The sequence below is a fragment of the Alligator mississippiensis genome, chromosome 1 (assembly GCF_030867095.1).
Source record: "Alligator mississippiensis isolate rAllMis1 chromosome 1, rAllMis1, whole genome shotgun sequence".
Lineage (NCBI taxonomy): Eukaryota > Metazoa > Chordata > Crocodylia > Alligatoridae > Alligator > Alligator mississippiensis.
In genome coordinates this window covers 124,184,721-124,196,913 of record NC_081824.1, presented here as the reverse complement: position 1 = coordinate 124,196,913, position 12,193 = coordinate 124,184,721, and the positions used below count along the sequence as shown (strand labels likewise).

Below are 12,193 nucleotides of genomic sequence, written 5' to 3'. Positions count from 1 at the left end.
GGAGGTGTCCCTTCGTAGCAAAACTTACCAACCGATGAGCAGCTGCGGTGCTCCTGGAAGTGGCTGTGGCCTACATCCAGCTCTCACTCCCTGGCTGGCGCTCGCAGGGGGGGCACCGGTGCTCCTGCCTGCCCATCGCCTAAGTGGGGAGCATGGCCAGTCGGGGGGTGCACCAGCACTCTCAGGGGGTGCATGTGCATTCCCATGTACCCCCTACGTATCGCCACTGTTGGCCCTTGTCTCCTGTGACTCTCAGTACTGAGCCTTCCAGTGTTCTCATCAGCTTCTCAAGGCTGTTGATCTTTTTCCTACCCTCTCTCCTCACCTCCTTCTCTCCTGCTCATGTCTTGGTGAGGCAGATTGACTATTCCAGTTTATTTGATAGACATACCTACAAACTTTACAGAAATAAAATAATAAATTGTGATTGTGGATGACCAGCATTAGCTTTTCCCTTGTAGATGCACGGATGTCTTTAATAAAAAGAAAAAATGGTTCAATTAATTTTCTGTATGTATGGACAGCTGGAGTGTAAAAACCTGCTCCGCACTCTTTTCACATCTCTTACTGAACATTAGTACTGGGAGGTTTCTTGTTAAAAGGTTTCCTTATTAATAAGCTCAGGCAGCTCCAATCACTGTTTTGAGCCACTTTGTAGTGCCAGCCAATATGAAAGATAATTAATCAGAAAGTCTTGTGCAATACTGAAAGCGGTGGTGGCAATATTAGCAGACATTAAAATGCCCATTAATGTCCTTTCTGTCAGGGCCAGTTATTCAGCCCTACCTTTGTCATCGCTATAGATAGAGGACAGAGTGACGTCATCAGAGTAGACAGAGGACTGAGTGACTCAGAGGGATGTTGATTAGAAGCATGACGGGGAGACTCAGAGTGTTTGTCTCAGACAACCAATACTTCTGAAAGCAAATATGGTCAGTGATTTGACCATACATGGTTGTCATGACGATTGGAACTATCTGATAAACCCATTTTTTGTAGGGAACAGTAACACTTAGTCTGCAGGCCTTTATGGAAAAGAATCTAAAGAGACTTAGAAGGCCACTTACTTCAATGAAGTAAGGTACAGTTACCTTTAGAACTGTGCACTTATGAACCATCTTGGATATGGTAGATAAAACTATACACTGGCCAAGTCTACATGTGTGGCAGACTGCGCAGTTGTTACTGTGCAGTCATTTAGTACTTTCATAAGTACTAAAGTACTTGTGTAAGCATTAAATAACTAAAGTACCTGGTGTTACTGCACAGTACAGTTGCCACAGGGTTTTTGCCCAATGCTACTGTGCAGTACCATCACTGCACGGTTAGTGCTTGGCAATGCTACTGCATGGTAGCAATGAGCTACAGCACAATAGCTTGTTGCTACTGCACTGGAGTGTCTCATATAGACGCACCCACTGGGTCCACTCATGCATGAATCTTAGCCTTCATTGTTGTTACCCACAGTGCTTACAATAAAGGCACCTGTAAATCTTTGAAGGATCAGGGCCTACTCTCTGTATTCACACAACATGAGGAAAAAAAATGCTGGTCTGTTTTCAAGCCTAATGTTGGAATTTCAGTTTCCAGATCAAATGAAAAATAGTATATTTGTACCCACGTATTTAGATAGATAAATATATTAAAACAAAATGGCATTGAGTACTTATATCATAGGTAAATAACTGTTGAATGATAGAAGATAGACATAAAGACACTTTCCACTGTTTCATTTATCTTTGTAATTGTGAATAAAACTGATGTCTCTCTTGCCAAGAATTGCTGTTTACCAGTCCTTCCCAACCCACATTGATGTAGTTTTAGACATAGGAAGGGTGGCAAAGAAAATTTCGGAAAGCAAGAGACTTTCACAACTGTTTTAAAATGAAGTTATGTATTCGATTTTTTTTAAATTTTAGTTAGGCTTTCTAATGTTTTATTATCCAAAATCAGCTGCAACACAAATTACCAGTAATACTGAAAGTTTCCTGTGTCTTTCATGTTGAGTTACCATTCCTATTTTACAAATTATCATTATTTGGCTGTCCAAACAGTGTTTTTTTCATTCAGTATTTTTTTTTCATTTTTACCTTCTCTCTTGCCTTTTCACTTTCTAAATACCAGTATAAAGATTTAGTTTAATGTTTTCACGTGTAGTGCTTAAGGCACAGTACTACAATCCATAGTAAGGTGCTCAATTAAAAGGTCCTAAATTAATTTTTGATGGCAACAAGGGTTTCATGCCAACTGGTATATTCCTGATAGTTACTGCTCCTAGAATAAGATGAATGTACACATTTTAGCTTTCCTTAAAAACAAAACAAAATATAACATAATAGAGGAGACTAGCTAGAAAACATGAAATTTCAGGGGTCAAATAGCAGAAAGGAAATAGACACTTGAGTTTCAATTTTTTTCTTTCAATTTTATGGGTTTTGATCAACTTTTAAGACTTTTAAATGTTTGGAGCTGGCAATACTGTAACTTTCAGAGACACTGAACTCCCACATCAATAAACTGAAATCGTAGGAAATCAGCACCTTCTAAGGACAGAAGTTACACAAAGACCAATTTAAGTGATCAGAAACTAGTTTAAACCTGTAACAGAGCAGAAGCTCAGTGCACATAAACCACTTTCAAAGTGGCCAAAACCAGTTTAAGATAAACCTGGTTGGATGTAGTCACATATACTTAACTGATTTAGGTTAAATTGGCTTATAGAACTTCTGTCCCAGATCCCCTCCCAATTCAAGTTAACTCACAGTCCCCCAGCATCCCAGGATGCTTTGCAATCCTGGGCTGTGCTATACTGTCTGCTCCAGCAGAACAGTGTCTGCCCTGTCCCTCTGCTTCCTAGACGGAGCAATATCGAAGAGAAGGGGGTGAGAAGGAAAACTCTAGTACTGGACCCCAGCTGGGGTCTGTCTAGCAGGGAGGAGGGAAGCCTTCAGAGGCTTCCCCCCCTCCCCGCCCCCGCTCAAGTGGAGGGGCAGGGCATGGCCAAACCCTGTCTCAGCCTGGCCAGCTGAGTGTGATGGAGGGGCGTGGGGGGTTTAAATTCCCACCCTGGCCTGCATGGACTCCAGCCTGGGTCTGCCTGATGGGGTTGGCGGGGAAGCCCTTAGACGCTTTTCCCTCCTCCCTGCTTGAGCAAAGGGAGGCCCCGGCTCAGCCAGATGAATATGACAGGAGTGGGATTTAAACCCTCACTGTGGCCCACACCAACCCCAGTCTGCCTGGTAGGGGCTTCCCCACTTGCACCCCACTCAAGCGGGTGGGAGGGGGGGCATGGCCAGGCCCTAATCTGGCCCAGCTGCTTAAGTAACAGAGGGATCAGTGGGTAGGGCCAATTTCTGGAATCAAAAGTCAATGTCTGTTCACTTGCTTATCGCTTCAGTCTATGCAATTTAGACTAACCTACAAAGATTGAATTGATTCAGCCTCAGACTTTTTGACTGTCTGTATTTAGCCCTTGAGAAAAGTTTTCTAAGTAACTAAACATGCCTTTTGTGCCATTTGTCCTAAATTTTGCTTTGTAGTTATCTGTTGGCCAGATTCTGCTTCTGAATAAATATGTAGTTCCCTCTGACTTCAACAGGAGCTATGCAGGACTTGTATATTTTGGTTCTTTCATTTAAGATAAAATTTGAATATAAATACACACACACTCTCTCCCTCCCTCCTAAGATGTCTAATAAATTCCAACTTTCTAAGTATTAAAGAAATAATGTATTTTCTAATATAAAAAGCTATTGTCCTAAATATTCTTTAAATCTCTTTGACACATCATTAAGATGCACTGGAATTATTAATTATGCAGGTGCTCATTTTCATTATACAAGTCAGCATCTTCAAATAGTTTTCTGCTCCCCTGTTATGGAACGTTTAGAGCTAATGCTATACATCAATGTAAAGAGAATTCTTTTAAGTACAAGCAGTTTGCCATCTTTTCAGTCCAACAGTAAAGCTAAGTTTGAAATGAACTAATTCATAAACAATAACTAAATCATAAAAGCTTGTGTGGTGTTTTAACTATTTTCTTACTACTGCATTGTTTTAATGCTGGTAGCTGACCTATGCTGTATAGAGAAAGTGAGCATTTGTAGAATTTGAACGAAAGCCAAACAAAGCTTACTTTCTTAATTTTGAACATTTTGTTGCTAGCTATACCCTTCAGAGACTACCAGTAAATATTGATAACATTTTAGCATTTTTAAAGCTGAAAAATTTAAAGTACACTGTATTTTCTCTCATATAGCATGTCCTGGAATATAAGCTGGACCTCGCTTTGAAAGAATGAAGAAAAAAATATTGTTTCAGAGTTATGGGTGTAGAGAGCAGGTTCAAAGCCTAGTCTTCAGCTGACTCTCCCTCCCTTTCCTGCTTAATTAAAGCTGGAACCATAGCGTTGCTGAAGCCTGATCTCTGTGAGCAGATCTATCATTCTGAAAAGAGCATAAGAGGCTTCAAGGCTGCAAAACAGTGGGAGAGAGAGAGACGGAGAGAGATTAGGAGCAGGTAGCAAACAGACAATTGCCAAGGTTAGCTTGATTAGTGGACCATGAAAACTATTAAGAGAAGAGATGATCATTAACCCCTCTGAGTAAAGAACAATGAGCCATTATGTCAGTTGACTCCCTCAGCTGCTTGACTAGTAATGCAACAGCTGCTTCATTGTGGAGCAGGACTCAATGCAAGGTGCTTCCATTTTGGTCAGAAAATCAGCTTCCTTGCTTAGGTGCATGTTGTATTAGGGAAAATACAAGATTTGTCTAAAGTGTTTTAACCAATGCTAATCTTTTAAAAACAACAATAAGAAAAAGAAAAGTCTGAAATGGTTTAAAGATAATAGTACGAGTAGGGCAAGTATGATGATAAATAGCTTTTTGTGTTGTGCATTAACATAGGTATAAATAATACTGATTTGGGCCTTTGTGCTTCAGTAAGCAATGCTGTAGCTTACAATGAATAAAATTACCCTGTTTTTTAAGAACAGTTTACACTTGAATTCTGGAGACTGGCTAGGGAGCATGTTTTTAGGGTATAAACTAAGGGCTAGTTTCTGAAGTGGTACACAACTACTTGCTACTGACAGGAGTTACAGAGCTTTGTAACTGCATTCTGTAATTTATATTTAGTATAAATTGTTAATGTGAACTTGGCTTAAAAAACTTTTTGTGTGTGGTTCCTCTGATGGCCATTATTTAGATCATGTAAACAAAGGTTTTGAGAATTCTGAGCGTACATATTTCCCATCTTCAACTTCATGAGCCAGCAAATGAGCAAGATGAAGAATTCCTGTATACGTACATACACACAAGTAGTGGCGTACCTAGACTCCTGGTGGCCCCAGGCAAACTTTTAGTATCAGGCTCCCCTTTGCCAGAGATAAGGATTTTTTTTGTTACAAAAGTCTTTATCACATCTGTGGTATCGATATTTTTAAATAGTTTGTTTTCAATTGATAACATTGCCAGTCCCGTATATGCGCAATATTACAACTTTTTCTTTCAACTGTAATTTTTTTAGACCCCCTTTCTGTCTGGGCCCCAGACTGCTGCCCGGTTCACCCATGCCTATGTCCGGGTCTGCACGCAAATATAGATTGGGCAGGCATGGGGATAGGGAGCCAGTTTCTGACCAGCTAGGGCACTATAGCATTAGAGTCTTTGGAGCTTAGGAACAATACTTCAACCAGCACTGTTTATTTTGCAAGAGCTCACACTGAGGGATATGCGGGCTACCATGACTTACAATCTCTTCTTCGCTAACCTACGATTGTTAGTTGAACAGGGAATAAATATGTGATAAGATGTTGCTAAATATTGCAGCCTGAGATAAATCTTAAGTCTTATTTATGCGGCTGTGTAACTGAAGAATATTTGCTCTGCTCCTCTTCAGAGGTGGCTGCATGTAGTTGGAGGGTGAAATTATCCCTGTGTATAAGTTGGGTGCCCTTTAAAGTCTTGGATGTATTTTGGGATCCTCCAACATGAAATCTGCTATATAAATGCCAGAAATTCTTTTTCATTCTCTTCCATTCTCTTTTCCAGTCTCAACTTGTTGTGAAGTGGAAAACAGTATGATATTTTTATAATTAGGAGCTTTCTTCTTGGCTTATAGGGTGTGAGGACTGTGGCAAAAACCTTATAGGAGAATGCAAACTCCATGGACCACTCATCAGGGTTAAAGACAGGGTTATTCCTAGCCGTGCCCGCCTTACCCTACCTCACTACCTCACTTTACAAGTGCTGGAGCTGCGAGCTGAGAACCAACAGAGTAAGTATTTTAGCTCTTATAGGTACAGTCTTGAGGAGGGACAAGAGTATTAATATTGGTTTGTAGCTTAGAGGTGGTCTTTGCTTCAGGTAGTTGTACACAACCTATCTTTTTGGATGAGTATGATTAAGGTTGGAAACCCAGCTATTGATTGGGGGGGGGGGGTGGTGGTGCTTGGCTTTCCATGAATTTCCACGCAGAGATTGATGGCAGAATGCCACCATGAACTTGAATGCCATATACACTAACAGCATGAGACTGATTTGCTTTGTTGAGCAAATGTCATTATAAATACCTGACTAGAAGTATCCAAAATCAATAGCAATGCAGTATTACTGATAGGTTTTTTCAATTGACTGTGGTGGAGGTATGCAAAGAGAGTGTTCAACAGAAACATATAAACAAAGCAGTAATTAAATTTCCCCTTTCCCCCCTCCTCCAAAAAAGTCAGGAAGCCTGTAAGATTTTGTCCAATTCACAGTTTCAGCATTTCTGATTGGTACTATAGACAGAATGGTTTCTTTCAGGCAACAGGATAATTTGTAGTCCCCAGACTTGGACATTGTTAATTTGTAGATATTTCCATTATGTTTTGTAAATCTAATTATAGATAGCTTTGTAATAATAAAATAAGGTCTTCTGTGCTATCATCAACATTCATGGAGAGGAATAATGGACATTGTAAAATAGTTTACTTTGGGATGGGTTTGGATTTTTTGACAAAACTGTACAAATCAATATGTCACATATGCAAGGGGAAATGCTGTTTATCAGCAGATAAGTATCAGCAGGTTTGAGCGTTGCATACACATATCTCACTTTTTAATTTTCTCTTAAGGGAAAAGAGTGCAATCCATTGTGACTTGGGTGATTTTCTAAACATTATTTATTCAATGAATCAAAGTCCTATTTTTAAAAGTGATTTCAGGTTCTTGTACATTTTAAGGTTTTTACCTAGTAGAACAATTTTCCTGATGTGTTGCTCAGCTGTAGTGTAGGACAGTTTTGCTCAGCTCTTTTGTCCCTATGAACCAGATGAGTGGCGTGAAGTTGGTTTGCAAGCCAGTTCTGTTGTACAGGGCCAATCTATGGGCTCAGTCTGTTTCACAGGGCTGATCCTCAGGTCCAGTCTGGTGTGGGGAGTTGTATTATCTGGCCTGCAGGGCAATTAACGCTGCCCCTGCTTGCTGCACCACCAAATTTCTAGACCCATGGGAGCCCTGAAGGCTGGATATCACTGGTCTGTGGGCTGGCTCCAGCATATGGGTCATACCTTGGTCACTCCTCATTTAGAAGAGTTCATTTTGTCCGTCTTTTTTTGGCTGGTTCTTTTCCCTCAGTTATAAATATTTAGGAAATAGTTAATGATATGTGTATTCATCTTAGATTGGTCTCACTTTTATTCACAGTCCTGGGAGTGTTTGCTAAGAAAGTCATACAGAAGAGAACACAATTTGGTCCATATGTTGGCAAACTGTCTACAAAACTGACCCACTATGATGACAGCAGGCTAGTTCTGCAGGTAACCAACTCCGGTTGGGCTGGGTCTCGGAGGATTTGCTTTATGGGGCTTCAGGGTATTACAAGAGAGCTTTGACGTATTTCTGCTTATTTGTAAGGATCATGAGTATCTTTCTTTTTCCCCGTGTATGTTCCTGATGTAAGACTTTGATGTTAACATGTGATAAGAGCACCTCTGCCAAAGTTTCTTAACTTTCAGGTCAAATTGTTCCATTTGTTTTTCCATTTAACAATACATAACCTGATTAAAATATCACACTGAGCACATCTACACATGTGCTTAAATGTGCATTAGCCTATTTTAATGCATATTAAATAAAGTGTCACAAAATAAGCGCGCTTTCACCAGTGTGCATTAAAATAGGCTAATGCGCCTTTTTCTAGTACCTCACAATAGAAGGCACCTATACATGAGTGAAGAGACTGCTTAATATTAGAAAGTTGTCCCATGGGGTAGAGTAGCACAGGTAAAGCTTTGGTAAAGTCTATGCGTTGATACTTTTGGTAACCTTAAAGGAGGGGAAAAATACTTAAAACAACTCTCTCACCGAACAAATGAAGCTCGATGCACTGAATCAACATTAATGGCACAGATAGCAAAGCGGTCAATATGGGGACTTATAAAAATATAATCACAAGAGATATATTTGACATACTGCTTCTTGTTTATCTTGTATATTGAGACTGCAAGTTAGTAAGGTACTATAACTTTCTACATATTTGTATAATGCCCACCGATTCTGATGCTGATTGGGGCCTTTGGGCACTACTGTGGTGCAAATAGTATTCAGCTTGTATATTTACCTGTATGGAATTCCTCACCCAGGGAACCCAGATGTCATCCAGCCTCTGGGCCATGATGTCTAGGTCCAGTTATAGGAGAACTTGGCATGGCCTGTAGAAGCTGATGCCTTCTGGGGTTATTAGTGGCCAAAAGGAACCAAACACAAATAAAATAACACCAGCTCATGGTAGGATTCTCTTCCCTTTGGGGTGTTCCATGGTAGTCCATGGTCGGACTGTCTTCCTTTTATGGAGCCCATGATAATAGACCTGGTAGACTCTACCCCTGCATCCCTTCTCTGGCACACTTAGGTGGGACCAGGGCTCAGAGACAGCTGAACCAGGGGTAGAGCAGAGTGCTGTGAGGTACTGAAGGTGTTTAGGGAACCCCCCACCCCATTAGACTTTTCAAAGTATCCCATTTTAAGACTAAGGAGATATGGTTTGCCTAGACCAATATCAGCCATCACCTGAGAAGTTTCTGCCTTCAGTAAGCTCTTCTCCAGGAGTCAAGAACTGACAGTCTGTCCTCTTCTCTGCACTGCCACAAACTTGGTTATCTTTTTGTACCTTTGTAAACTCCTCACTCCCAATCCATCATCTCTTATGGATTGCACAGGATGGGGCTGAGGAAGGTCATGGCAGTGTGCTGACTACTGTGGGGTTTTCATAGATGTTAGTTAGATTCATAGATGTTAGGGTCGGAAGGGACCTCAATAGATCATCAAGTCCGACCCCCTGCATAAGCAGGAAAGAGTGCTGGGTCTAAATGACCCCAGCTAGATACTTGTCTAACCTCCTCTTGAAGACCCCCAGGGTAGGGGAGAGCACCACCTCCCTTGGGAGCCCGTTCCAGACCTTGGCCACTCGAACTGTGAAGAAGTTCTTCCTAATGTCCAGTCTGAATCTGCTCTCTGCTAGCTTGTGGCCATTGTTTCTTGTAACCCCCGGGGGCGCCTTGGTGAATAAATCCTCACCAATTCCCTTCTGTGCCCCCGTGATGAACTTATAGGCAGCCACAAGGTCGCCTCTCAACCTTCTCTTGCGGAGGCTGAAAAGGTCCAGGTTCTCTAGTCTCTCCTCGTAGGGCTTGGTCTGCAGGCCCTTGACCATACGAGTTGCCCTTCGCTGTACCCTCTCCAGGTTATCCGCATCCTTCTTGAAGTGTGGCGCCCAGAATTGCACGCAGTACTCCAACTGCGGTCTGACCAACGCCCTATAGAGGGGAAGTATCACCTCCCTGGACCTATTTGTCATGCATCTGCTGATGCACGATAAAGTGCCATTGGCTTTTCTGATGGCTTCGTCACACTGCCGGCTCATGTTCAACTTGGAGTCCACTAGGACTCCAAGATCCCTTTCCACTTCCGTGCCACCCAGCAGGTCATTCCCTAGGCTGTAGGTGTGCTGGACATTTTTCCTCCCTAGGTGCAGCACTTTGCATTTCTCCTTGTTGAACTGCATTCTGTTGTTTTCTGCCCACTTGTCCAGCCTATCCAGGTCTGCCTGCAGCTGTTCCCTGCCCTCCAGCGTGTCCACTTCTCCCCATAGCTTTGTGTCATCTGCAAACTTGGACAGAGTACATTTCACTCCCACGTCCAAGTCGCTGATGAAGACATTAAAGAGTATCGGTCCAAGGACCGAACCCTGCGGGACCCCACTGCCCACACCCTTCCAGGTCGAGACCGACCCATCTACCACGACTCTTTGGGTGCGACCCTCTAGCCAATTTGCCACCCACCGGACTGTGCAGTCATCCACATCACAGCCTCTTAATTTGTTCACCAGTATGGGGTGGGATACCGTATCGAAGGCCTTCCTGAAGTCCAGGTATACGACATCCACCCCTCCTCCTGTGTCCAGGCGTTTCGTAACCTGGTCATAGAAAGAGACTAGGTTGGTCAGGCACGATCTGCCCGCCACAAACCCATGCTGGTTTCCCCTCAGCATAATTTGTCCTGCCGGGCTCTCACAAATGTGAGCCTTGATAATTTTTTCAAATACTTTACCAAGGATGGAGGTGAGACTGACCGGCCTATAGTTGCCCGGGTCCTCCTTCCTCCCCTTTTTGAAAATGGGGACCACGTTAGCCCTTTTCCAGTCCTCCGGGACTTGGCCTGTGCGCCACGAGCATTCGAATATTCCCGCCAGTGGCTCTGCAATGACGTCGGCCAGTGCCTTCAGCACCCTGGGATGGAGCCCATCTGGGCCTGCCGACTTAAAGGCATCCAGTTCTTCCAAGTGACTCTGCACCACCTCAGGATCTACGCATGGAAGTCTGGCGCCTTGCTGCTGCCTCTCTACAACCCCAGTGAGAGACTTGTCGTGCCCCTCGCTTAGGAACACTGAGGCAAAGAACTCGTTGAGGAGTTCAGCCTTGTCCCCTCTATCTGTCACCAATTGCTTCTGCCCATTTAGCAGGGGTCCTATTCCTCCCTGGGCCTTCCTTTTACTCCCTATGTATCTAAAAAACAATTTCTTGTTGTCCTTTACTTGGGTTGCCATCCTCAGCTCCATGGTAGCTTTGGCCCGCCTAACTGCCTCCCTACAAGCACGAGCAGAGGAGGTATATTCATCTTTAGTGATCTCACCCTGTTTCCACTTTTTATGTGCTCCCCTTTTGGCCCTTAGGCTGCCCTGGATTTCTCTGGTCAGCCATGGAAGCCTCCTGGCCCCTTTCCCTCTTTTGCCTCGCTCGGGGATTGTCTTGCTTTGTGCCCAAAGGATCGTTTCCTTTAGGCACAGCCACCCTTCTTGGGCACCCATCCCATCAAAACTCCTACTCTGCAGTGCTTCCTTGACTAATCGCCTGAGTGCAATGAGATCAGCTTTCCTAAAGTCTAGCACTTTCACCCTACTAGTTACCTTACCCACTCGCCGTCTTATGTTGAATTCTATCATAAGGTGATCACTGTCTCCCAGATAGCTACCGATTTGGAGGTCCCCTATCATGTCATCTCCCGTTGCCAATACCAGATCCAGTATGGCATTCCCCCTAGAGGGACCATACACCTCCTGTGTCAGGTGGAGGTCCTGTACACAAGTTAGAAACCTGCGTGAGCGATGGGACCTTGCTGTCTGCGTCTCCCAGCAGATGTCCGGGTAGTTTAGGTCCCCCATGACTACCGCCTCTTTAGCTTTTATGGTCTCCGAGAGTTGCCTCAGGAGCCCCGCATCTATTTCTTCCCCTTGGTGTGGGGGTCTGTAACAGACCCCTACCACCAAATCCCTTTCTCCTTGCCCCCCATGTAGCCTAACCCACAATCCTTCTACTTCCTCAGCCTCGGATTCTGTCTTGATGAGGGTTGATGTATATTGCTCACTGACATAAAGTGCAACCCCCCCCCTTTCTTCCCCGACCTGTCCTTTCTGTACAATCTATAGCCCTCAATATGTACCGCCCAGTCATGGGATGAATCCCACCAGGTCTCTGTTAGCCCCACTAAGTCATAGGTGTTTAGTGCAAGCAGGAGCGCTAGTTCATCCTGCTTGTTCCCCATGCTCCTAGCATTAGTATATAGGCACTTGAGCCCTGCGACTGGCGCCTTTGCTGCCCCCCTGCTCCCAGTCCCATGGGGCCCATTGTTTCTTACCTTCTTGTTCCTTACCT

The 12,193-nt window shown here is 43.5% G+C and overlaps 1 protein-coding gene across 4 annotated transcripts in view; it reads left to right on the top strand.

Annotated features, from left to right (window-relative positions):
- Window positions 1-12,193, top strand: part of PLAGL1 (PLAG1 like zinc finger 1) — an 88,226-nt gene that overhangs the window by 61,385 nt on the left and 14,648 nt on the right. For 2 of the 4 annotated variants that reach the window (XM_019488378.2, XM_014605494.3), the window contains 2 exons: window positions 6,124-6,279; window positions 7,689-7,801. The exons of the other annotated variants lie outside the window; for them this stretch is intronic. In XM_019488378.2, the coding sequence (XP_019343923.1) occupies window positions 6,124-6,279; window positions 7,689-7,801 (269 nt within the window). The remainder of the gene's footprint in view (window positions 1-6,123; window positions 6,280-7,688; window positions 7,802-12,193) is intronic. 4 annotated transcript variants of the gene reach the window in all.